Here is a 27,566-nt window from a genome sequence, read left to right as displayed (position 1 = left end):
AAATAATTTTATATCTACCAAGAACTACAGCAGACACTGAATTTTCTGAAATGCTTTCTGAGTAGTTAGCTTTGGGAGTGTGAATTCCTGAAGGCTCGAGTGTGGCATACAGCCCAAGGCTGAGACTGACGATACAGGAGCAGATGGCCAAGAACCCATTTGGGAGAGGGATAATTTATGCGCCGATGCTGAAGTTGAGCACTCATAGGTTGGAATCCTTACTCTTACACTGTCTTGGCTTTGGACCTAACTTTTTTTTATTTCTGCTTTCTCCAATGGAGAACAATAGAAACAAAAGATGATATAAACTAATTTAATCCCCAGAAAGACAACTCGAGAGCAAATGCCATCAAGCAACAACAGAAATAAAACAAACTTTCACTTCCATACTAAGGAATCAGTCCACCTTCTACTAAATTTAATTTGTCCATGAACATGGAGTTTATATACTGGAAGAATTAGGCTGACAACACACGTGTGCTGCATATTTAAGTGCTGCAAGATCATTCAGACTTCAGATTTGTTCACTAACATCAAAACCCGCATGAGTTTCAGTGCTTTAAAAAGGCAAAAAACATTTCCTCTTCAACTTGGTCTTTGCCACTCACTATTCTGCTAACCTGGACGGCCCAGCTGGGAGGAGGGGCAGTTAGGATGAGAAGGGGAACGAGGGATGGGTGGGCGGCTCTGCTCTCTGCTCCTGTCTGGTGGCCCATGTCTGGGGACCCTGGCCACACGGCCAGAACCACGTTCTCTTTTAGTCTGTCCTTTCATGGACTACATTTCTGTTTATGAACAGAACATATCAAAATATAGAGCTATATGAAAGTAGCTGTCAAAAAGGTTTCCATGAAAACAAAACAGTATCCTCAATGATCCCGCTAGAAGTACCTTTGGAACTTTTTGCTTTTTTTAAGTATTCAGACTCAGGTTTTTCAATCATACCAGATAATCAATTTTATTTACTATAATATTTATTATATTGCTTAAATTAAATAAAATGTGTATATTTTAATGTTTCAAGTGACATCCTCATTTTAATAATAATATTGTGATCAGGTAATTTGATGAATAATTAAATAAAAACTACTGTTTATTATAATGCTTAAAAATTAAGTTTTATACTTTGGTCACATATAAAACACGGCTCCATATGACTGCTGACTCTTCTCAAATGCATACCAAAAATGCAGAGGTTCGCCTTTCCTATAAGAATAGTCAAAAGAACAAGTAGCTGGTTATGATAGCAGTTTGAAGGCAGAGATCACAATTATAGCAGCATTTCAATAAGTGACTAACAGCCAGATTTACTGACTCAAAGGGACAATTTTCAATTGGAGGTTTACATTCCTAATTTGAAAAGAAGAAAAAGCCACTCACTTCACAGACATACCTCGTACTTCACTACTAGGTAACATCGAGGAAAGCACACTTTCAGCCCCAATAACAAAACAGAACAGAGCGGTGGCACAGATTACGACACTGAGAAAGGGAAAGGCGGAGAAGCTGCTGGGTGGTAGCTCCACCCACCTGCACCGCCCAGCACACGCTGACAGGAGTTCAGAGCACGGACACGCTGCCCACTCCTGACTACCACCAGCTCTGCAGGTCAGCACCCTCCCGACTGCTCACTATGTTACAGAAACTGCTATCTAGCTGTCAGCAATCTGTACCCAACCAGCAAACTGCTCTCACCACCACGCTGGAAAGACCGCTCTTCACCTGTGCCGCACTCTCCTCATGTTCTGCAGACGCGGGCCACACATGGGCGCTCTCCTCTTTAGAGTCCATTCTTTCCCCACTGGACAGCTCCACACCTGGGGCACCTAGGGCAGCACAGGGTGGAGGACAGTCATCTGTCCGCCCCGTGAGTGCTCATGAAGGACACAAAGACACCTCTGCAGTGTGCCTGAAAAAAGAGAGAAAGGACCAAGACTTTAAATAGATGCATACATTTTAATAAATTATAGTTTCAACCACAAAGAGAAAAATAAAACCTCCTAAAAGCTAACACACCTGGGCAAGAAGGTAAAAGTAGAAAAATTATTTGTTGTAATAATACAAGTACAGCATGCTTGCTATGCTCTAGGCACACATGATATAATGTGCTTCTCTTCAGAAGTCTCTTCTCTGCAGCGACTTCAGGTAGCCCTGACTGGTGTGGCTCAGTGGCTTGGCCATCATCCCGCAAACCAAAAGGAAGGTCGCTGGTTTGATTCCTGGTCAGGACACATGCTTAGGTTGTGGGCCAGGTCCCCAGCCAGGGGGGTGCACGAGGCAGCCAACTGATGATGATTCTCTCCCTCTCTCTCTCCCTTCCCCTCTCTCTAAAAATAAATAAAAGCTTAAAAAGAAATACTTAGGGTAGTCCTCTTAGTTCTCCTAAGAGGGAGAATGAGGTTGTCCAATGCTAAATGCAGGTGATCAATGGGCCGCACCCAAGTCTGGGGGCCGCACAGCCCCGGCCACCCCCTCTCTTCCACACCTGCCTAGGCGCTGAGTTCCTACACCACCTATTCGAAGTGAACGGCAGAGGAATGGAAGTTATAAAATGCGCAAAACACGGCATGCAAAGGAGGCTAAATTCTCTGGGCCCCAACTCGGCGAATGCAAAGACAGACTTTATTTCCCATTCGGTCGGTACAGCAGTGACTACAGAACAGATCAAAAGCTTCCCATTCCATCAGTACAGGAGTGGCTACAGCCAGAACAGATTGAAAACCCTGCCAAACAGCAACAGGAACTCGGTCTACATCGTGAAACCTTCTTCTTTTCCAAAACAGAAATCAATCTCCCCTTTTGATGATGATAAAATACTGACATTCTAAAAGTCCCAAGAGATGGCTGCCGTAAAGGGCGGCAGGGCAGCAACCGGTAAAGCAGCATGTGTAGACAGGAAAGGTCAGCCTGCGAGGAGCACCTTCCACTGAGGGTGAGGAAGGCCACTGGCCAGAGCCCAGCCAGGCCCGGCTTTTCTCCATTGTTAGTGGTGAAGGCAACCAAAGTCTTGCCTTCTGGAACACTGAGTTCAAACCGGCTATTAAGAAACAGAAGACTTAGAAAGAACCTTTTGATCCTCTTTCTCTTCCTGCCTAAGAGACTGAAAGGGAAAGACCTACTCCAGGAGAGGAATCTTCGGATGCCTGCCTCAGCCTAATTTGAATAAGCGCGGTAAATGGGAGGGCTTCCAGTAGAGGCTCCCTAGAATTTGACTGCCACGCGTGTGCGCGCAGCTGCTCCTCACACTCCCTGCAACCAGCCCATCCTCACAGCCGCACCTTCTCCCCCTGTGTCCGAAATACCAGGTATTCCCAGTGGGGACTCCTGTCCTCAAACATCCATGCTGATGTGAATTTCCTGTGCACATGTGTTAAAAATTTGATCTTCCCGTTAATCTGTCTCTCTTATTAGCCCAGATAGAAGAACTTAGAAAGTGAGAGGGAAAATGTTGGTTTTTTAGCTCCCACGAGAGCAATAAGCTGAGAGGAAGTTCTAAGATCACACATGCTCCCATCTCCGAACCAGATCAACACCCAAGGACGAAAGAAAGATGCTGGAACACCTGATGTCAGGGCCTAACTCTGAGATACAGAACCGCCATGTCTGACTGCACTGCAGCCTCTCCCTGGCCACGGAGCAGCCTGCTCCTGCCGGACAGCACCGGGTCCGCACCACCCCCAGCGCACTCACCACACACACTGCTCCTCCAAGCACCCTGCTCCTCCTCCACCAGAGTCCTACAAGCAGTGGCCATGTCCACCAGGAGGTGAACTTGTAAACCAAGGGACAAGGGGGATCTTTCTGGAAGAAACGGAAATATTCTATATCTTGTACCAGACTAGAATGGTTAGGTACATGGGGAATAATGTGTCAAAAGTAAAAACTCCATTCAATTAAAATATGTAGAGACTTCCAGCCAAGATGGAGGCGTAGGTGGAAATACTGTACCTCCTCACACAAGTAAATTTAAAAACAATGAAGTTTTAGTAACAAAAATGCAGCCAAAACATAGAAAATTGAACTGTACGGAAGTCCAACAACAACGAACCACTCAGCCAGACCAGTAAGAGGGGCGGAGCCAGCAGCAGAGCAGGGTCAGGCAGGAAAGATCATTCCATCAGACCAACCCAGGAGCATAGGCGGCGGTGGTTGGCAGATCCCAGGGGTGGCAACAGGTGGACCCAGTGAGGACACAGGGCAGCTGGCTGACTGTGGTCACACATTCGTGCACAGATAAACCAAGCAAAGGAGTGAACAGTGAGGCAGACTGTTCAGGCTAGGGACCCAGCAACAGGCATTAGAGGCTGAAAACACCAATTGGAAAGACTTTCGGGGTCGAGGTGCCAGGAGAGGCTCCCAGGCTCACAGAGAGTCCGTTGGAGAGACCCACAGGGTCCTGGAGGGTACACGGGCCCCTACACCCAGGAACCAGCACCAGAGGGACCCAATTTGCTTGTGGGAAGCCGCAGAGGGGACAGAAATCTGAGAGAGCACGGAGCAAAGCGCCATTTTTTTCCCTCTCTGACCCCGCCCCAACGTACAGCGTCACAACCCAGTGACTGGGTTGCCCCACCCTGGTGAACACCTANCAGGTGGACCCAGTGAGGACACAGGGCGGCTGGCTGACTGTGGTCACACATTCGTGCACAGATAAACCAAGCAAAGGAGTGAACAGTGAGGCAGACTGCTCAGGCTAGGGACCCAGCAACAGGCATTAGAGGCTGAAAACACCAATTGGAAAGACTTTCGGGGTCGAGGTGCCGGGAGAGGCTCCCAGGCTCACAGAGAGTCCGTTGGAGAGACCCACAGGGTCCTGGAGGGTACACGGGCCCCCACGCCCAGGAACCAGCACCAGAGGGGCCCAATTTGCTTGTGGGAAGCCGCAGAGGGGACAGAAATCTGAGAGAGCACGGAGCAAAGCGCCATTTTTTTCCCTCTCTGACCCCGCCCCAACGTACAGCGTCACAACCCAGTGACTGGGTTGCCCCACCCTGGTGAACACCTAAAGCTCCATCCCTCATACATAACAGGTGCAAACAGACTAAAACATGGCTCAAGAACAGCTCAAAGCCCCAGAGCCAATAATTCTAAGCGAAAAAGAAATAGCCAACCTCTCAGATGCACAGTTCAAAACACTGGTGATCAGGATGCTCACAGAATTGGTTGATTTTAGTCACAAATTAGAGGAACAAATGAAGGCTAAACTAAGTGAAATGAGGGGAAATGCACAGGAAACCAATAGTGATGGAAAGGAAACTGGGACTCAAATCAAGGGAGTGGACCAGAAAAAAGAACGAAACATCCAACCAGAAAAGAATGACAAAACAAGAATTCAGAAAAAATGAAGAGAGGCTTAGGAGCCTCCAGGACATCTTTAAATGTTCCAACATCCGAATTATAGGGGTACCAGAGGGGAAGAGGAACAGCCACAAGTGGAAAACTTATTTGAACAAATAATACACAAGAACTTCCCCAGTCTGGCAAAGGAAATAGACTTTCAGGAAATCCAGGAAGCTCAGAGAGTCCCAAAGAAGTTGCACCCAAGAAGGAACACACCAAGGCACATCATCATTACATTAGCCAAGATTAAAATGAAGGAGAGAATCCTAGAAGCAAGAGATGAGGGGACAGTCACCTACAAAGGAGTTCCCATCAGACTGTCAGCGGATTTCTCAAAAGAGACCTTACAGGCAAGAAGGGGCTGGAAAGAAGTATTCCAAGTCAGGAAATCCAAAGACCTACAGCCAAGATTGCTCTATCCAGCAAAGCTTTCATTTAGAATGGAAGGGCAGATAAAGTGCTTCTCAGATAAGGTCAAATTCAAGGAGTTCATCATCACCAAGCCCTTATTATATGAAATGTTAAAGGGACTTATCTAAGAAAAAGAAGATAAAAAATATGAACAGTGAAAGGACAGTAAACTCACAGTTATTAACAACCACACCTAAAACAAAAGCAAACTAAGAGGACAGCTACATCGGGAGCGGAACCATAGAAATAGAGATCACATGGAAGGTTAGCAACAGGGGAGTGGGAGAAGGAGAATGGGGGAGAAGGTACAGAGAATTAGTAGCATAGGTGATGGGTAGAAAATAGACAGAGGGGAGGGCAAGAATACTATGGGAAATACAGAATCTAAAGAACTTGTGACACATGGACATAAACTAAAGGGGGGAATGGTGGGGGAGGGATGTGCAGGGTGGAGGGGAATGAAGGGGGGAATAGGACAACTGTAATGGCATAATCAATAAAACATGTTAAAAAATAAAAAATAAAAAATAAATAAAATAAAATTTGTAAATTTTTTCATGTATAAATTGCACCCTAATAAAGTTATTTTTAAAAAACTCCTTATAAATAGTGCTATTTAAGCAAATATTAAAAGATATTCAGGGTGAGTTGTACAGTATGTTAATGATACCTCAACAAAGCTGTTACATTTTTTAAAAGAACAAAGATATTAAGAAACCTAGGAATAAGTGTCAACAATAAACAAAGATCTATCTGAATAAAAATGTTTTTCTTTTGTTCAAAAGGACATAAAAGACTCTATATCACAAATCATAAAATGTTCCATATGAAAAGCATTTTAAAATTTTATTTTCAAATAATTTCAGACAGAAAAGCTACAAAAATAACAAAGAATCCCCATATTTCTTCACTCAGCTTGCCCAAATGTGTGCATATAATGTTTACTTTATTATTCTCTTTTTAAAATTAAATTTATTGAGGGCATGGCTCCTTCCATAGGTTTTGAGAGTGACATGAAATAATACATGTCAAATGCTTAACACAATGCCCACTACATGATAAATGGTCAACCTAAAAGCTTTTTAAAAAAAGGTATCCAGTCATGTTGCGTTTTCCTGTCTGCCTGCCTCCCCATCTCAACTTCTTTCAGGGCAAAGAATGTGTTTGTTCACAAGAGTGACTCTAGATCTGGCACGCGACAGGTGCTCAGCAAGTCGTGTGCAGCGGGACACCAAATCCCCGCCACAGCGATCAGGGATGGCTTCTCGGGGAAGATGGAACTTAAGGATGAACGGAAGCAAGTAAGCAAAAACAGGAAGGGAGAGACTGAAATATCTCTGTTCTAACTCTACCAAAATATAGGAGGAGACATTACATGACACAGGAGTCCAGTAACTAATTCAGGCAAGAATAAAGGAGAGAAAAAGGAAACAACTGCCTGTCAGAGGTGGAGCAGAACAACAGGACAGTTAATACATGCATCAGAAGTTTGTCAGTAGAATGTGACCATGAGGAAGTGACATGCAGCCAACAGTAGCCATTCCCGGTCACTTAGACTGCTGTTAGCAAATAAAGAAGCCGAAGGGGGTCAAAACCCTTCAGTTTGAACAGTGTCTGGAATCCAAACAGAATACCCAGTTAGTAGCTCTTGTTCTTTAAGATATAGTTATAAGACCTGTTGTGCTTCTGTAACCACTAAGCTATTTAAAACACCAGTGTGACATTGTATAATTATTGTTTAATAAGTTGTTCAGGAAAAATGAATTCTAAGCATGTCTCAACACTAAGTCACTTTAAATCCTCTAGCATTAGTGTCCTCATCAGCAGAATGAGAACATAAAATGCTTTCGAACATCCTAGCCTTCGTTCAGATGAAAGCAGCAAAGTAGAAGGTCCATACAATCCAAAGTTGCATCGTGGCTTGAGTGTCTTGACAGCTCACCAGTGATATAACCTTGGCCAGATCACTTACACTCTCATATTACTGCAGGTAAAGCAGGGTTGGGGGTTACTTCCTAGAGTTCTTGTGAGGGTCACAAGACTTCTAGGTACAAGGTCTAGCACATGGTAGTGCTCAAATATATCAATATCTGTATTTTACAGATGAGCTTAGAAGAGGCTCAGAGTTGTCAAAATATTTCATATTTTTAAAACCTAACAATCTATCAAATAACAAATGCCCTGTGCATGAACTTCCTTTATAATAAGGCTTGTCACATTTGTTTTCCTTTTTAACTGAATGATTCATTGAGCCCTGTTGATATTTTTTCATCTGCAATTTACATTATTTTATTTCTCAATGACACTGGACATTCGTGTTATTTTATACTAGTTCCAGTGCACAGGAGCCAGGCAGGAAGCTTCAGGGCACTGCTTCAGCGCTGTCCACCAGGCAGGTGCTGACGGGCTGTTCGCTCCCACCCCCCTCACCCCTTTGTCTTTTCCACCGACCTAGAAGAACCCGAGAGTTAAACCATACTTTATCTGGAAAAGTCACCCATATTCCATTCTTTTACCCATTGTACAAAATGTTACAGACCTCATTTCCAGGAAGAGAGGGGCATGCTTGCCTTTCTATCCCCTCTAATGACCTTATTCAACAAATATGTGAAATTTAGTATGGAGGGGGTACAGGGCTGGAGTTAAAAAAAAAAAACTTAGTATGTATCAAGTACTGTTCTGCACCCTTAACAAACATCAGTGTATCAAAATAAAATGATACTTGCCTTCTTGAAGATTCTAGTCTAGTTATTTTTTTTTGAACAGTGTTCTAACAGTGTTCAGAATCAGGGTTCTAGACTTCTTGATCTACCATGTGCTTAACAGGTGTGATGTCAGTAAGCCACAAAATGATGCTCAGTCTCCTTATTTTGAAAGTCTAAATGATCTGCCCAGGCTGATAGTTGTAAAAATAGATCTGTATTTCATCAAGTCTATAATGCACTTTTTTTCACATTTTAACATTTCTGCACTAGGGATCTATTTCACAACAGCAGTACGCTGCAGCTGCTAAGAAGGCCCAGGTGGCAGCAGGCTGGGTGGCCACCGCCGGCTCCTGCTTGACCTTGCTCAGAGCCCTCCATTAGTTCTGGCCTCACTTCCCCGAGTCATGTGTGTTGTCAGCACTGGACGCCCTAACCTCCATTTTAAATATCTTCAGAAAGATGGCACCACCCTAGCTGATGTAGCTCAGTGGATTGAACACCTGCCTGCAAAGCAAAGGGTTGCCAGTTCTATGCCCAGTAAGGGCACATGGCTGGGTTGCAGGCCAGGCCCAGAAGGGGGCATAGGAGAAGCAACCACACATTGATGTTTCTCTTCTTTTTCTCCTTCCCTTCCCCATTCTCTAAAAATAAATAAAGTCTTTAAAAAAAAAAGAAAGATGACGCCAGAGTTCAGCATAAAAACTAAAAAGCAGCTGGCTGTAAATTTTATTAGGGAAGCAAATACCCACCACTGGAAAAATGACCTTAACAACCACAACTATGGGGCCTGGGTATAAAAGATGGCAAAGTGGATGAAGCTGTTATTAGTCAGAAATGTGGAAAGACTGGCCTACCACACACCGAGAAAGAAAAGACCAGACTCACGACTCCCAGAATGGGTACCAGTTGCTTGGAGAAGATTCCTGGCAATGGCAGAGGGCCCTCTTCTAAGAAACCTGAGTCACCAATACCCTTGATGGCACAGAGACACAGCAATTACTCGAAGTCACAAAGTGATTCTGAAAGTGATGAAATTTAGAGAATAAATTTATTTATTTCACTTGTATTTTCCCTTTCATGTATGCAAAAAAGTGATGTGGTAAAAAATCTGTCTAAATAATAAATCTAAAAGAGCTCTTTCAGTAAGTATATAATAAAAATTCTAAGTGGCAAAAGCACTTGCATCGGATTTTAATTGGCAAGGCCTTTTTCTTTTGTAATGATACATAAAACGATTGGGTATCTTACTTTCAATTACTAAAATATCATAACATTTGGAATCACGTCGCATCATGACAGACATTCAAGAAATGGTAGCAATTTTTTTCATGCTTTGTGAACATCAAACAGAAAAAAGTAAGCAAAAATCCTACTCCCATGAGACTCCCAATCTAATGGGAGAAATGGACACATAGCACTTCCCAGCTCACCCAGGTGCTGGGCACAGAGAACTTCCTAGGTCTTTCAGGTGTGGACTCAGAGCACTTCCCAGGTCACCCAGGTGAGAGACACAGAGCACTTCCCAGCTCTCCCAGCTCACTAAGAAGGCCAGCCCCTGAACCAAACCATGGAGTGTCCTGGGGCCCAGCCTGTACACCTCTGGCTACCAGTCCCATCCTGCTGCTCAGCCCAGTCCCATGGCCGTGGGGCCTTCTGCACTGAGAGAAGCCACCACTCCGGGACCACTCAAGACTGGGGTTGAGATGCTCCCTTTTCTTCACCTGCACATAGAGCTGGAAGAGGACCTAAATATGCCTTCAAAAGTAGGTATGTACCTGGGATCACAGGCGAAACTATAAATACAATCTCAGTGTAAAATGCTGATTATTGACATATTATTAACCCTCGGAAACATAAAGAATTCATACAGACTCTGTACTGGGGTGGTGCCTCACACACGAGACGCATCACTGTTTAAATGGAAAGAGGTATGCCACTCTCAAGACTTCTCTGGCTCACGACAAACCAGCTACAGGAACTGCTGGTTCCTTCCCTAAAATCTGACACCAGATGCACACCGGAGGAAGTTCAAGGGAGATTTGAAGGGCCTGCAAAATGAACACAAAAACTGCGAGGAGGGTGAGTGGCAGGGCAAATGGGAGTCAGGGCCTGGGAGGGCCAGGGCTCCCCCCACCACACTGCTGCCCCTGCCAGAGTGCCGACCCGACCGGTGCCTAACCCGAGTCCTGACCTTCCCTATAGCTCTTTAACTTAATTTCATTTCTATTTCTTGAAGCTTTTTATCCTTGACTTCCCAGTTGCAGAAACAGTCTTGAACTTTGTTGCCCAAATGAAGGAAAAATAGCATTACCAGCCATCACAATAGTCTAACAAAGTAAAGGCAGGCAGGCAGAATAAATATTTTTTTAAAAATGGGTAACTCCTACTTAAGAGCTAATGGGTCTTTACACAGGGTGAGCTGAACATTGTGTCCAGCCTTTGAAGGGTGGTCACTCAGCAAGAGACAAGGATATTTTTAAATAAAAATGCCCTCCCTCCCTGTTTAAAAAAATTTGCTTTGTTTTTTACTTTTCTAAGGCCTTTCCTTTTGTCTAAGACAAAAGTTCTAGATACAAGCTAGCTCATTACAAAATACTTTAAGAATTTTAGAACAAAATCTTGTGAGACTATTAAGAAACTCAGAATAAAAACTACACTTCGAAGAAAAGTTTGGTGTAGAGCAATGAAGGGGGAAATCAGCATCACAGGAAGACTCAGATTAGGCAACCTACAGAGGAAAAATGACAAAGATCCAGCAATACATGTACATGAACTGTTCTACGCAAACGTTCCAACTCTCTAAATGAAAAACCATGAATTACGTTGAGTGACTTGGTAATAAATGAGGACACGCGGTGAGTGACCTGAGGAGACCAACACGGCAAGAAGCGCCACGCTAGAACCGTCCAGTAAAGGCTGCTGGTACACTGAGTAACGGTAACTTGAGCGTGCACGCCCTTCAAAGTTACATTACACACTGTATGTTGGTTCTCACAATACAAGAGTTTACTTACTAACAATTTAACTGAAATAAAATAAACTTAGCTGTAATAAAATAAAGATTTAAGAAACCGTATGTTACACTATCAGTGTTTAAAGATAGCTAGAAAACAAAATTAAATATATTAAGGCAAACCGGTCGCCTCTTCATAATTTCATTAAAGTACTTTTCAGCTCCATAATTAATGTTAAATGTTTTCTATAAATTGTGGTAACTGAAAAAATACAAGGTTAAATAGTATAAGATAAAAGGCAGATAAGCCTCTTGTGAAGATATAAAATGAGACTTCTGGATATAATACTTCTAAACATTCCAGAACTTGATGGACAAGCACTTGTGATATTTAATTTCCCCACGACCTACAACGGCCCTCTGCCCTTGCACTGCCCCCCTCCCCATGACTTCCCTCGGGGAGCAGTCGGGAGGCTGCAGCCACTCTTGGAGACCCGTCCTGGCCCCGCCCTCACCATCGGCTGACCTTGTACAAAGTCCCTCACTGATCTTTCGTTCAATGCCAGCACCCGAATACAGAGACAGGAATGGGGTCTATAAACTTCACAGAGTCATAAAGAGGATTAAGTGAGTTAATATTTTCAAAGTACTTAGAATAGAATTTAGATTATGGTAAGCATTTTATATGTTAAATGAAAGAGATGATTAGGGTCAATTCTGAGTCACAAATTAAAAATGGTAGAGCAACAAGAAACTAGGGCAAAGGGAGAAGGGAATGTAAAAGAGAAAAGAAGATGAAGAGAAAGGAGAGCAAGGAGGAAGCAGAAGGAGATGGAGTATTCCAAAACCAAATAGTGAGGCTGGGAGGAAAGGAGGGCAGAGGACTGAGGGAACAGAGTATGGCAAGGGGGTGGGGCAGGGGTGGATTCTAAAAGAGCAGGAACTAAACAAGCACAACAAGGAGAGGGTTTACACTTAACTGATTTCTGGAACAAATAGTTCTAAAACAGAAAAGAAAAAAATACCCAACTTAGTTCTAAACAATGAACACGAACTGAGCGGAAGTGGCAATGGACAATGTCAAAATTATACCAATTTCGGCCCGAATTCCTCATCCTGGCTGAGAAGGGGAAGCCCAGGTAATTCATCACATTATGTTTCTCAGTTTTAAAAGTTCACAGCATATCATTATCAGTGAGAAAAAGTGGAAATGAGTAGTTAATAAGAACAACACTTCAACCAAGCCTGGCACAGCTGTCCAAGTGCTCGCAACGCTGCATTCGCTCTTCACCTCGGCCCTGTGGGGGGCTGGCACAGTGCTGGTGTACATTTTACATAAGAGAGAATGACTTTGGAGAGGGGTGACGCCACGAGCCCACAGTCATGGGTCTGGTCAGCTTAAGCTCTCTCCCTTTGTTATCTTATCCTACCACTGACCCCAACCAAAGAGGGACGGAAAACCCACAGGTGGGGGTGGAGTAATAGGACTAAATATTTTTAATCCCGTTTGTAAGTAAAATAAACACAATTTTTGTAGGAGAAATATGCCTAAGGACCTAAAGGTTTCTGGGAAAGAAAATAAGCGGAGAAAGCGAATTTTAAACTAGTAACAATAAACCTTTGACTAGGTCCCAAATAAAAAAAGGTGTTTTTAACTAGGCCATTACAGAGTCAGAATATTTCCCTGTAAACAGAGGTCTAAAAGTAAAGATTAAAAATGAAAAAGTGACAATAATGGGGTCCTCCAGGTATATCACCTGACAGCATTTGCATTTAACATTTGCTTTAAATGTTAATAATAAAGCAAACAATGAAATGCTCCAGACTGCAGAAAAACTCCAGATGAAATTGTATCCATTGGAAACAGAGCTCCAGAAAAACCTTCAGAAACTAGATAAACAGTCAATTGTAGATAAATTTAAGAGCAAGCAGCCTTTTTTTAAATCCTCATCAGAGGATTTGTTTACTGATTTTAGACAGGAAGAGAGAATGAGAGAAACATCAATGTGAGCAACATCGACAGGAAATCAAATCCAAAACCTAGGTACACTGCCCTGACCAGGGATGGAACCCGTCCCTTTTGGTGTACAGGGACAGTGCTGCAACCAACTGAGCCACCTGGCCAGCGCAAGCAGCACCTTTAACATCACAAGGCCCAGCTATCTGTCTCGAAGAACTATTGTAAAATGTTAAAGAAACATTTCTTATCCTAAAGATTTCTTATCCTAAAGAAATCTGCATAATTTGTTTCAGGCCATTATCGAGTACGGTGTAACCAGAAGAGAACTGAACCAAGATTTTAAAAAAGGGAAAAAACCTGATTAGAAAACACAGGTGACAAATGTAGGCAAGAAACGAAGCCAATCACACAGGTCTGAACCAGAAACCTGGCCTCCTCTTCCTCCTCGTCTGTGCGTCCCTTCGCCCTTCCACTTCCCATGCAGAAACCTTCCCACCACACAATGAGGCCTCCTCCTTTTCCTTGATACAAAAAACGCTTCAGGGACTATCAACGAAAGGTTTTCTTCTGTGACAGAAGGTTCTTTTTTCTACTCAGCATCGTGGCACTCCTTTCTTGTGCCTCAAAAGAGGCATGCAAGCAAATCTCTCTTCCCGTCAACCCAAGAAAGCTTTTTTCCCTCTAGTTCAGATTAGAACTTTTCATGTACCAAGAAAGGAAGATTGATCCTCCCACCCCATTTGATGGTTTGTTAGCAATGCATCAGAACCCCATCAAGGCACTGAAAAGAACTCTCCCCATTCACTCAAAGAAAAGAAAAAGCGGGGCTAAGAGACTCATTGGGGGTCTTAGCCTGACAATTCTACATTAAAGTCCTTGAGAGTTCAAAAGAAGCCAGCACTCAGGGTGAGTTCTAAAGAATGATCAACCTTGACGTCCGCCTTTCCCTTTTCACAAAGAGTAGCTGGTTGGCTGGGAACATGTGGATGCAGTTTCAAGGAGAAATCTCCCCGGAGTCCCCTATTCTACATCCACAAGATTTTAGGTACAAACCTCACAACGCAGAGTGTATGGCAGGCAAAAGCATGCAAACCAGCAGCAGCCAACTGGCAAGCTGTTCACAAAGCAAAGGAAAGTGGACAGAGGAACAGAACACCCCCAGCTCCCGAAAGCCTCAGGGCACCCTCCCCCAGAGGCACCCACCCCTCCCCCCACTATCCACACTCCCACTTGGCTGCTGTGGAATCCCACCCAAGCGAGTGGACTCCAGGCTGTTCTCAGTCTCTGTAAGACTCGAACACCAGGCCTGCCCCAGGGTTTGACCTTCCGGGGTCACGCAGAGATTTTGAGTAGTTTCCTAAAGGGCCTCTTCCTCAGGGGACCCTGCCTTCCAGTTTTGGTCTTCCAAGCAAAAATATGGCGTTATTAAAATGCAATTCCCGAGCTCTGAACTTAAATGTATGTATTACATATCCCCCCTGTATACAATGGAGGGAAGGCCACCCCTCTTCCTACCAAAGACCACCCTCTCCACCTGGCTGCTGGGAAGCCTTCTGGTCCCCTCAGGCTTTACCCCTAGCCATCTGCAGTGTGGCTCCCTACCTCCCTAGTGGAACATTCACATCAGCAAATCTGCACAGTATCTCCTATCTGTATTTTAATTTTATTATCTACTGATTAAAATTAAAAAGTACGCATTAGTCTAAACATGTTTTGTTTCAATAAGATGTTTATAAAATAAGATGTTTCAATAAGATGTGTTGTTTCAATAAGATATTGCATAAAACTTCCCCTGAAACCCACACTCCTGCTTACCTACTTACTCTCCCGCTCATTCCCCCACACAACAAATAAAAACTCTGAAAGTTGCTGAGACCCCATCCCCCTGCCCCCCCACCCCCCCACCCGGGCTTTGATCTCAACCACTCCCCTGAGGCTACACTTTTTTAAATGTCCATGGCCAAAGTCAAGGCTCTCTGAGGTTGTCTTCCAACTTGACCTCTCCACAACACCCACACCCTCCTTCAGACCCTCCATCTGCTACACTTGGCAGGAAACCTCCCTGGTTCCCGCCCATCTCTGCAGCCCCTTCCCAGGCCCCTGCCCAACCTCTACAGGCCACACTGCCTGCTCCCCCTCTGCTCTCCTTCTCTTCCCGAGCGTCCACTTCTCCGGGCACACCCCAGCTTTTAGGGCTTTTGGAGAAGCTCTACCTGACACTTATCACATCCTCCTCCACCATTAGATTTCAGATCTCCGAATCAGTGGTACCTCCTCGGAGGCCTTTCCTGTCCACCACCCGCCTCAGATACTCTGCTCTAATACTGTGCAAAGCAGCTATCATCAATTGATACATATATAATATTTGTGCATTATCTGACCTGCCCCCTTCCCCTGGAATAACAGCAGCAGGAGAGTGCCCTCACCCCTGGCATCTAGATCTATGCCTCACACCTGGGACCACCAACTACTGTTTCTGGAATGAATGTAGGGTACAGGCTTCTCCTGCCTTAGGAGGGAATTTGTTATTTAACAAAAACACTCTTGAGGTAAAATCTCATAAATTAAAAATGTATTACCATTTAGAATGATGATGCACAACTGCTTCCACAGTTAAGGAACTAGGTGTATATTTGACATCAATGTTTGTAATTGGACTTGAATGAGCTGGAAAGAAAAGAACACACAGAGGGAGAAGAGCAATTTATACATGGCATTATGTACACTAACAATCAGACTACTCTAAGAGAACTTGAACTCAGGCCAACTACACAATGGCAAAGGTACACAGAATCAGTTGCTCCCAAGTTACACAAAATCAAAATCAGTCATTAAAAATGCAAAGAATACGCTATAAGTCAAATATGGTAGAAGAAATTCTCCAAGAAGTCTGATTACTGTAATTCAAGGTGCATGTCTTTTTTTTTTTTAAGATTTTATTTATTTATCTTTAGAGGGGAAGGGAAGGAGAGAGGGAGAGAAATATCAATGTATGGTTGCCTCTGCCAAGGACACACAATGTATCGTGTGTCCCCTGCCGGGAACTGGCCTGCAACCCAGGCATGTGCCCTGACTGGGAATCAAACCATGACCCTCTGGTTTGCAGGCCCGTGCTCAATCTACTGAGCTACACCAGCCAGGGATAAGGTGCATGTCTTGATGTGTGATGTAGTTTCTGAAGTTTTCACATCGATGACCTTCTGTCATGCCATGATAATACTGTAAAAATTACTGTATTTTTGCCATATATAACATGTACTTTTTTGCCCAAATTTTTGAGGGATAAATAAGGACACACATTATACATGAGTATAATGATTACATACCATGGGTATAATAATCCCAAGTACAATGTGCACATTATATATGGTAAGATACAGTAGTTCAGATATCAGCATCCTCATACACAGATGAATTGAGCTCACAGTGGTCACAAAGCAGGCTCAAGTTGGCACAGCCAAGTTCAGTGGTAGGGCAGTTCTGGGACTAGAATGTACACCTCACTCCTCCCCCGAGGCCTCCAACACACTTTACTTAACAGGCCAGCCAGAGGTTCCGAAATGACAATGAGAACTGTTGGAAGTAACACAAGAACAGTGTTCCCGCATGTACAGGCCTAGGGCAAGCCCTTAAGCAGTGCCTGATGCCTTAACACGGCCACCAGTAGCCCGACATTGCTCAAACTTTGTCTTCTCGCAGGCTCTGTCCTGCTGCACAAATCTGGATGAGAAGCAACCCAGCTGAGAGGCAGGAGGCAGGTTTAGACTTGTCAGCTATGATCTACCTGCTATGTGACTGGAACAAGCTTTAACTCCTTCATCTATGAAATGTGAACAATAATAACTGTTCTACCCCCTGAAACAGGACTGTCAAATAAGGTGAATCGAAGAAATAAATGAAATAAAACCCCATACCTGGTACAAAGACTTGAAAATGTTCGTTGTTGTGGTTGTTCTGGTTATTAATATAATTATTACTACACCCTAACCATTCATGTTCATTCCTAGGGTTAAAAGGGACGGCACCTCAGCTTCTTCACCTGCTATTATGCATGCAGAATATACTTGGAATTCAAATCATACTGTAAACTCTCCACTAAAGTAAAGGTTTACCCAGCTAAGAAAGTGTACAGGATACTATAGCTTCAGAATAATACCTGAACATAGTTTTTGTAGGCTGAACTTCAGCAAAATGTTAATCTATATCTTTTACTATTTCAGGGCTCCAAATAGTACTAGGCAATGTTTCTAACAGCATGTTAACTAACTATACAAAATTGCCTTTGTTGATGCTATTCTAATTTATATCATGCTCATTTTTGTTCTGTATTTTTTTCAAAATTTTTAAAAGATTTTATTTATTTATTTTTAGACAGAGGGGAAGGAAGGGAGAAAGAAAGGAAGAGAAACAGCAATGTGTGGTTGCCTCTCGTGCACCCCGAGGCATGTGCTCTGACTGGACCTGGCCCACAACCCAGGCATGTGCCCTGACTGGGAATTGAACCTGCAACCCCTTAGTTCACAGGCCAGCACTCAATCCACTGAGCCACACCAACCAGGGCTGTAGTGTATTTTAATCTTTTCAATTTCATTCAAAATTCTGATAGAGCAACAGATAATACCAAGCATTGGTTAGGATGCATTAAACTAGAACCCTCATATGCTGCTGGTTAGAATGTACAGTGGTGCAGACACTGGAAAACAGTCTGGAAATTCCTGTAAGTGCTAAACATAGTTAACAAATGACCCAATGATTTGTCACCAAGGTATAATAAGCTCAAGAAAACTAAAAACATACGTCCACATAAAAACTTGTACATGAATACTCACAGCAGCACTATTCATAATAGCTACAAAGTGGAAACAACCCCAAATTCCATCAGCCGATGAATAGGTAAAATGTATTATTCATACAATGAACTATTATCAGACAAAAAATAAATGAAATACCTTGAAAACTTTGTTAAGTGAGAGGAGTTAGTCACAAAGGACCACATATTGAATGATTCCTTTTATATAAAATATCCAGAATAGGCAAATCAACAGAAATAGAAACTAGTGGTTGCCCAAGGAGTTGATACAAAATAAGGAATTGAGGGATGAGGGCTAAGGAGGTACGAGGTTTCTCTGGGGTTATGAAAATACTCTAAAACTGGCTGTGGTGACAGCGGTGTAACTGTGAGCACACTAACGCCACTGAACTGTGCCCTTTCAATGAGTGAACTGTAATGTATGTGAGTTATATCTCAATAAAGCTGGTGTTTTTTTTAATGGGCATTTAAATTGATGCAAAACTTCTAGGGAGTTATAAATATTAAGAAAAAATATATATATGGTCTGTGCAGAAGGTACCCAGCCATGTAACATGAAAAATAGAGATATTTATTGAAAAATATACAAGATACAAGAAACAGTGTACATAGGACAACAATGCCTCAGTCCTTTTCAAAGAAGGCACCTTGGGACCTCACACAGTTTTCCCAATCGCCATTAGCTGCCCTGTGGAACTTTTCAAAATCTCATCAATGGTATGAAATTTCCTCCCTTTCAAAGGTGACTTTAGTTTTGGGCAAAACCAGAAGTCACAGGGCACCAAGTCTGGCTGTAGGCTGGCTGAGTCACCTGGGTGGTCTGATGTTTCACTAAAAAGCTCTGTACCAGACATGATGCCGGGATATTGTAATGAAGCTGCCAATCACCAGGTGCCCAGGGCTGTAGCCTTCTGAGTCATGAGAATAGTTTCCGTGGAGGAATGTTCAAGATTAGTGCAAAATTTGATGCAGATTTATTACTCTATTCACTCAGTCAAGTACACACACTCACTCAATGGTATCTACTGCCCCACTAACTACTACAGTGAGGTCGTCATTGTTCACACATGTGCATTCCAGTCCACTCTCCTTGGCTGCCTGGTAACACTGATGTCGCACAAACTGTTCTCAGTATATTAACAATGGCTGGACTTTTCCCAGACAGATGTCATATATATATATATATATATATATATATATATATATCCTTTAATAAATGTCTTATTTTTCATATTACCTGCTGGATACCTCTGGACAGACCTTGTGTTTGTGTGTGTGTGTGTGTGTGTGTAAAGAGAGAGAAAATACTACTTGCTCCTTCAGTAAATATGAAGGCATTTCTGGTGAAAACAGCTTGAGAAAATTTCAGAGGCAAGAGAAATTTAGGACATGCTCAGGGACTAGTAACTATGAGAGAAGAAAGCCTCAGACTGTAGTCAGGATAGGCCTATAACAGAATATAAAAGACTTCAAGTTGAAGTCTTACCTCAGAATCACCTGGGGACCTGGGAGGAAAGGCAAACTGCAGTCGCTCCTGAAAACTTTGTTCCATCAATTGCAGAGGTTGGGGAGAGAGCAGGAGTCTTTGTTTATAAAACTCCCCAGGCGATTCTAATGTCAACCAGATCTAACTCTCATGTAATAAGGAAAGAAAAATATTTTATTGTAGCAAGAACACTTTTTGGAACACCATTCTGGAAGTCATCTGAGGGAGTGAGTATAATGAGGCCAAGAATGGCCCTGAGCCAGCACCGGGCAAAAAGACCAGAGCTCTGAATTCCTGCTCCAACTTGGTTAATACATGTTCGCACACAGACCTTCAACACTCAGAGTCTTTCCTTAAAAAAAGACTTTTAGACTACTGAAGAAAAATTTAGCAAGAATCCTTATGCCTTTCTTAAAAACTTACCAGCTTCCCTGTAAGTTTTTAGTATGTTTATGATACTTGTGTCTCAGAATTCTGAAAAGGCCTCGCCAACCAGGCTATTCTCACGGGTGTTTGGTTTTCCAGCTTCCCTCCTCCACATGGTAACGAGGAAATAATTCCATATACATGCCAGGAATATTTTAAATAAGTTTTGTATATAAATACAGACCCATGAGGAACATGTGAAAACTGAAAGACTGAAATAAATGACTCACCAAATAATATCGAGTATCCATATTTTTTACTATGAATTACCCATTTGCATAGCTCTCAGTACAATTCTCTCCAACTCCTTTTTGGGCAGTGGCATTCATTTGCAAGACAAATGGCAGGGGTACAGGTCCAACCTGTGGACCTGGTACCCTGTACACAGAAAGCTAACTGGCCCTCACATCTCAGGCTCTCCTGCGGAATCAGCAATTGCAGTAACTAAATAGGAGGCTTGCAGGCGGGTCTTCTGAGGCCCTGAAAGCCTTTCTTACAGGTGGTTCTGGATAGTTGCTATGACTCCTGACAATCACAAATACAACCCGCTAGTATAAAATACTGGATAATGTAGTAACACATAATCTTAATTAAGTATAAGCTGTTTCCTCAATACAGTCAAGCGCTTTAAAATTAATGGAGGGAAAAGGAGTATTAAAATTGCTTAGAGGAAATCAATCTAGAGCACAATTTTCATAATTTAACACTATGTATATATCACAAGTGAAAACAGTGAAACCACGCGTTCACTCTACCTGAAACTCCTGGAACATGCACGGCCTTTTATTCAAACAGACTGAACTGACCCAGGTTTAAGCAAACTGGTACTGGTTTGAAGGAATCCCCTTTATATACAATTCATTCCACCTGCAAACAGGTTAATGAGGGCTTCACCTTCTGTTCATTTTCAAATTCTCATTCCTTAACCTCAGTCCTCTGTTTGCAAAGTAACATATAAACACAGAAGTGTCAAAAACAAGCATTTGATTAACATAATGGTGAGCCCAGTGAGGCAGTTATTATTGCATTCGTTAAAAACTCTATTTACTCTGGCTGGTGTGGCTCAGTGGATTGAGTGCTGGCCTGTAAACCAAAGGGTCGCCAGTTTGATTCCCAGTCAGGGCACATGCCTGGGCTGCAGGCCAGGTCCCCAGTAGTGGGTGTGTGAGAGGCAACCACACATTGGTGTGTCTCTCCCTCTCTGTCTCCTTCCTTTCCTCTCTCTCTAAAAATAAATAAATGAAAATAAAAACTCTTATCTAACTGATGCATAATTAAGATTTGTAATCTAGCCCTGATCGCTGTGGCTCAGTCGGTTGGGCATCATCCCGCAGAGACTAAAGGTCACCAGTTCAATTCCTGATCAGAGCACATGCCTGGGTTTTGGGGTGAGTGCCCCGTTGGTCCCCAGCCAGTTGCCTGTCATATGTACCCTGTGGACCCGTGAGAGGCAACCAATGAATGTTTCTTTCTCACATCAATGTTTCTCTCCCTCTGTTTCTTCTTCCTTTACCCTCTCTCTAAAAAAATTTTTTTAAAAAATAAACTTTAAAAAAAAGATTTGTAATCTAAATTCAACCTCCTCCATCTTAATAACTACAATAGGAGACTAGCATCCATTGGTCTAATATTCAGAGTTGTCTTCTATAAGCCAAGATATTCCTTAAAATGTTTTCTCAGTACAGAGTAGTGGGGAAATGCTGGATGTGAAGGCAAGTAGAAGTTCTCTGTCTTGACAATGGGAATAATACCACCCGTGTTACCGAAGTCTCAGGCTCACTGTTAAGAAACGGTGAGATGTTTGTTCCAGTACAGTGGGATGGAGTGCAATGGGATGGAACAGGGATTTTCAACCTTTTTCATCTCATGGTACACATAAACTCATTACTAAAATTCCGCAGTACACCAAAAAAATTGTATTTTTTGCTGGCTTGACAAAAAATAGGTATAATTTTCATTCATTCCCATTGAACAGCTATGGTTGTGTTGGCTGTCATTTTTGTTCCTTTGACAATCTAAGGGAAAACAGGTCTGCTGACTGAATAGACAGGTGTTGCATGGTTTAAAAATTCTTGTGGCACACCAATTGAAAAAATCCCTGTTAGAGTATATTACAAATGTTAGTAACTATTTAAATGATGATCACCACAGGCTAAGTATTAAATTATGAAAGTATCTTATCCAGAAATGTCTAATTTTCAATTAAAATATATTTTAATACATTTTCATTATTAAGCAATTGATTTGGGAATAAGCATCTCTTAACTGCAGGTAAGCAGTCGCTCAAATGATTTGGCTAGAAAACATGTATACATCAACTTAAAATTGATAGAATTTTAAAACTATATATTAGCATTTTCTTCTTAAGGAAAGACAAAACAGTGGCATCGTGCTCCTGCGTAGGAGTCTCGGTCATGTCTGCTCTCTGCAAACACTTCTGGACCATTTCATGCAGATGTTGACTACAACAACGTTGACGGGATTCATTTGCAAATCCAGTGGAGTTAAATGAGACCACAAAATTAGAAACCCCTAATAGGTATAGCTCTTTGCTTTTAAAAATCAGCATAATCATAGTTCATCTAATTAAAAACACTTACTGTGGAAATTCAATGTTACTTAAATAAAAAGCCAGTGGAACAGTAACAATTATCGCTACTGCCATTTACTGAGCACCTATCACACACCTGGCATGGTGAGTTGTCCTGAGTATTCGAATACTCGGTATGTCTCTAAATATTTAAATAGTCAGTGGTCTTGAGTAACCCTCATGAGACAGGACAGTGAGAAACTAGGAGAATTCCTTGGCAAGTGGAATAGGGAAACTGAGACAGTGAGCTGAACACAAAGACTGAGTAGTTCACAGCCAGGTGCAGACGGTCACCTCCTCTGAGATAACATCCAGGCCTCAGTGGTATTTCAGCTCCAGGCTAGAAAAGCAGCAAAACCAGGTGGGCCAGAAGCAACTGCAGGGACTAAAGACATCCTGCCTAAAAGGGCTCTCCAGGCCCAGAACTGAGGCACGTTCTGCTGAAACCCTCTGAAGTCCTAACATTCTCTCCTGAAAGAACGAGATAAAAAGCCTCAAGACAAAGGACCCAGCCCCACCCTCTCCCTCTGGGTAGCGGCCCTACCCATTCCCTTTCCCTCCTTCCCCTACTTCTTTCTTCACAGGCAAGCGTCTCCTAAACTCTAAGACAATGGGCAGCTGGCAGCTGGTCTTGGGCTATCCCCCCCATCCTGTCCCCAAGGCCCCCTTTTCTCTGACTTCCCTGTGAGCTAAGGCAGCCCAGCCTAGGTTCTCCTGTTGCTTCTTTCATGCTAAGCCTTTCCTTGTTTCATTGTCCCAAGCTTTAATAAATGGATTCTCACAGTCAACTGGGCTCCTGTTGTAAAATCTTTCCTACAGGAAGTCAAGAACCCCCACACTACTGCTGACCCTGGGCAGATCCACTCAGGGCCAGGGCCCTGTCCAGTAACACTCACTGATAGAGGAATTCAGAGTTGGAAAATTTTAGTTTAAGTAATAGCTAATAAGCTTAGTAATCAATGCATGTAAAAAGCTACTGTTCCAGGAACTGAAGGTATGGCGCACCCTGACTCCAGGAGACCAAAAGCAGTTCCACCTTTGTGCCCCAGGAGGACTGCAAGAAACTCAAGATGTTATCTGAGCCTCTGTACTCAAGGGTGGGATGACCATCACCCAGGCCACAGCTAAACACCACCACCTGGGGTGAGAAAGCTCCAGTTTTCTTAATTCAATTAACTATTCTGTGAATTCCAAACACCTTATCTATACTTTGTTCTCCTTATAAAAAGAGCCAGCCCTGGCTGGTGTAGCTCAATGGATTGAGCAAGGGCCTGCAAACCAAAGGGCTATTGGCTGGATTCCCAGTCAGGGCACATGCCTGGGTTGCAGGCCAGGTTCCCAGTACGGGACACATGAGAGGCAACCACACATTGATGATTCTCTCCCTGTTTTTCTCCCTCCCTTCCCTTCTCTCTAAAAATAAATAAAATCTTTTTTTAAGGGCCATTTTAAAATGGAATTTAAGACGGTCCCTTGGGGTATGAACGCACCATCTTCTCAGACCACAGGCCATCTGAATAAAACGCTCATAACGATTCATCCCTGTCTGTGCTTATTGGGTTCGGTGTGCGACAGGTGGCACAAATGCAGGGATTGTTCTTCCGGTTTCGCTACAACGACCCAAAATTGTGATTTGTCCAAGGTCGGAGCGCTGGTAAGTGTGATTTGAACCCAAATGCTCTTTATTACAGACCTTAACCGTCTTTCCCCTTCTCTGCTGCACAGCTCTCCTCCCAGGCAAGGCTGCCAACACCCGAGCGTGGCTCGGACCTGCTGCTAATCCCCTGGTCTCCCACCAGATGATGCAATCGCTAGGCTAGGCTTGATCTCAAAGGAACCAGGAGAGGTTATAATTTATCAGCCCACACACAGACTGAATCAGTCAACAGCCAGAGTTGAGGTAACTACAAACTTAGAGTGAAGGTTACCCATTATAAAAATTCAAATAATTTTCCCCCTTTTTTAGGAAGTTGCAGTTGCAGCTGCAACTCACCGCCGCTCAGCCCTCTCCTGCTCCTGGCGGAGGAACAAGACGGTCAGGAAGCCGCGCGCAGCGATGGCTTTTAAAGACATCGGAAAGACACCCGTGGAACCAGAGGTGGCGATGCACCGAGTTAGAATTACTCTGACCAGCCCGAACGCAAAGTCTTTGGAGAACAAGTGTGCTAATTTGATCAGAGGCTCAAAGGAAGAGAATCTCAAAGTGAAAGGACCAGTTCGGATGCCTACCAAGACTCCGAGAATCACAAAAACTCCCTGCGGGGCGGGTTCTAAGACTTGGGACCACCGATTTCAGATGAGGATGCACAATCGACTCTTTGACTTGCACAGCCCTTCTGAGACTGTTAAGCAGATTCCTTCCATCAGTATTGGACCAGGAGTTGAGATTGAAGTCACCACTGCAGACGCCTAAGTCAATCTTTTTAATAAATTGACTACCAGTTGTTAAAAAAATTCAAGTAATTTTTAAAAAACGCAATATTTATTAAATGCCTATTCTGTACCAAGCAGTTTTAGAAACTGAAAAACAGATTGAATATTAAAATGTTCATCAGAGAGAAAAAATATAAATAACATTTATTTACTGTTGTGGGGGAAAAAACCAAATGGGAACCAAACCAAACAGAACACAGCAGCCCTCACATGTTAACTAAGTCAGTTCGTTCCAGGCAGAGTGGTCACTCTGAATACTCTTCTGGCTCTCTCCGGTGCATGCATTGCTCTCGGGTGGAATTGCTGGGTTTTAGAGTCTTCATATCTTTGACTTTCTAGGCGATGCCTCATCATTTTCCAAAAGAGTCAGAGCCATTTCCGTTCCAGCCCAGCATGAACATTCCTCTCGCTCAGCAACTTCAGGATCTGGTACCCTCAGCTTTACGGTGGGTGTGCAGGAGGCTGGCATTCTGCCTGCAGTCGCGTTTCCTGTGTCCTTAATGAGACTGAACAACTTTGTATGTATTTATCGGACATTCAGATTTCTCCTTTTCTGAAATTGCTGTTGGAGATTCTTGTCTAGTATTCTGAGTACAAGTAACATCTTATTTAAGAAACCCTTCTCTACACTGAGTCATGAATAAATTCTCCTATATTAACTTCTAAATGGTTTGTTTTAGCCCGGTGTTGGAAACAGCCTAAGTGCCCATCAGTAGACAAGGGAATTAAAAAACTGTGGTACATTTGCACAATGGAATACTATGAAGCAGAAAGAAAGAATTCTTACCTTTTGCAACAGCTTGGATGGAATTAGAGAGCATTATGCTAAGTAAAATAAGCCAATTGGTAAAAGACAAACACCATATGATGACACTTATAACTGGAATCTAATGAACAAAATAAATCTAATGAACTTATAAGCACAACAGAACCAGAGACATGGAACATGGAATGGAGACAGCAGTAAGAGGGGAGAAATGGCAGAAGAACAGAAAAGGGACTAGCCAAAGAATATGGATGAGACCTGGCTGGCGTAGCTCAGTGGATTGAGCACAGGCCTGCGAACCAGAGGATCGCGGTTCTATTCCCAGTCAGGGCACATGCCTGGGTTGCAGGCTGGTTCCCTGCAGGCCAACTCCCAGCAGGGGATGCACAAAAGGCAACCATACATTGATGTTTCTCTCCCTCTCTCCTTCCCCTCTAAAGATAAAAAAATCTAAAAAAATTTTTAAAAAGATAAAATTTCTAATTAAAAAAAAATTCCAAAAAAAACCAAAAACGGATGAATGACCCACAGGCATGAACAACAGAGCGGGGCTTGACTGACGGAGGGAGGGAGGGGCGAGCTGATTGGAAGTAGGCAAAGTGAGAAAAAAATGGGACAACTATAACAGACTAAACAATAAAAAATAAAGGTTTATTGTTTTCATTTAATCTGCCATGCCTCCTGGGCCACAGATCAATGTCTGAACGTGTGTGAAGTTGTTTCTGGACCCCCCATGGTGTTCCATCGGCCTGTTAGCCCATCCCAACGCCCACACCACACTGTTTTAATTACTGGAGCTCTTCTGCATGTCTAGCAGAGCAGTTTTCCCAATTTCTTTTTCTTGTTCAAGAGTATCTTTCCACTTATTGGGCCCTGACAAAAATTTTAGTGTCAGCTTGTCTAGTTTTTGAAAAGTTGCTGGAATAGTAAATCTGTAAGTCAAGTGTCCAAGCAACTGACACCTTGTAATATGGGACCTGCCAATCCTCAGACCAGTATGTCTTTCCATTCATTCATTTTGTTTAAACTTACTCAAAAAAGCTTTAGAATTTTTTCTGTGAAGGTCTTATACATACTTTGCTAAGCTTAAAATACATCTCTTACAGCTTGCAACAGTTGAAAATCCATCAATCTGAAAAAAGATATTATTTTTAAAATATATAAAAATATATTTGACAAAATATCTAGCGTATGAATACATAAAACAAGTATGTATAAATATAAATACGTACTTTCTTAAAATGTTTAAATGAAGCAAAGTTCATCAAAGCACAATTAACTTAAATCTAGGGCTACTGTTTTGTGGTTATGTCATGTCATTTCAACAGGTTCAACATACCTGAGAAAACTTACACGTCACACAACAAATGTCCTAAACACATACTAGTCGCAGGCCCTTATACTAAACAAATCATGAAGTACATAAAATCCAGAGTAATGTCATCGGATTCAAGAGGAGAAGAATGAAAGAGAAGATGGATAAAGGATGAGCAGGAGACTGGAATCCTGGCAACACACAGCCCGTCTCCCGAGACCGAGAAACACTCACACCTTGCCCCTATGGAAGCTTCCACCCCACATGTGATTCACTACACTTCTGTCTCCTTCGTCTCATCCAAGAGGTAGTGACTACACGTGCTCTGTCAAGGCCACACTTGAAGAAGGAAACAAAAACAGGTGCCTTAG

At 42.9% G+C, this 27,566-nt stretch overlaps 2 protein-coding genes across 2 annotated transcripts in view; one reads left to right on the top strand and one right to left on the bottom strand.

The window, feature by feature from the left end:
- PRDM10 (PR/SET domain 10) overlaps nt 1-27,566 on the bottom strand; it is a 95,221-nt gene that overhangs the window by 58,392 nt on the left and 9,263 nt on the right. Inside the window, exon 2 of the mRNA XM_037038174.1 lies at nt 1,723-1,909. Coding sequence (XP_036894069.1) covers nt 1,723-1,791 — 69 coding nt within the window. The 5' untranslated portion in view covers nt 1,792-1,909. The remainder of the gene's footprint in view (nt 1-1,722; nt 1,910-27,566) is intronic.
- LOC118981414 (40S ribosomal protein S20-like) lies at nt 24,710-25,094 on the top strand. The gene has a single exon (XM_037038173.1). The coding sequence runs from the start codon at nt 24,738-24,740 to the stop codon at nt 25,092-25,094; it is 357 nt and encodes a 118-aa protein (XP_036894068.1). The 5' UTR covers nt 24,710-24,737.

This window comes from Sturnira hondurensis, unplaced genomic scaffold (assembly GCF_014824575.4).
Source record: "Sturnira hondurensis isolate 20B ecotype Veracruz unplaced genomic scaffold, ASM1482457v3 Scaffold0024152, whole genome shotgun sequence".
Taxonomy (NCBI): domain Eukaryota; kingdom Metazoa; phylum Chordata; class Mammalia; order Chiroptera; family Phyllostomidae; genus Sturnira; species Sturnira hondurensis.
The sequence above is the reverse complement of the archived record's forward strand: the minus strand, read 5'-3'. Positions and strand labels throughout refer to the sequence as shown.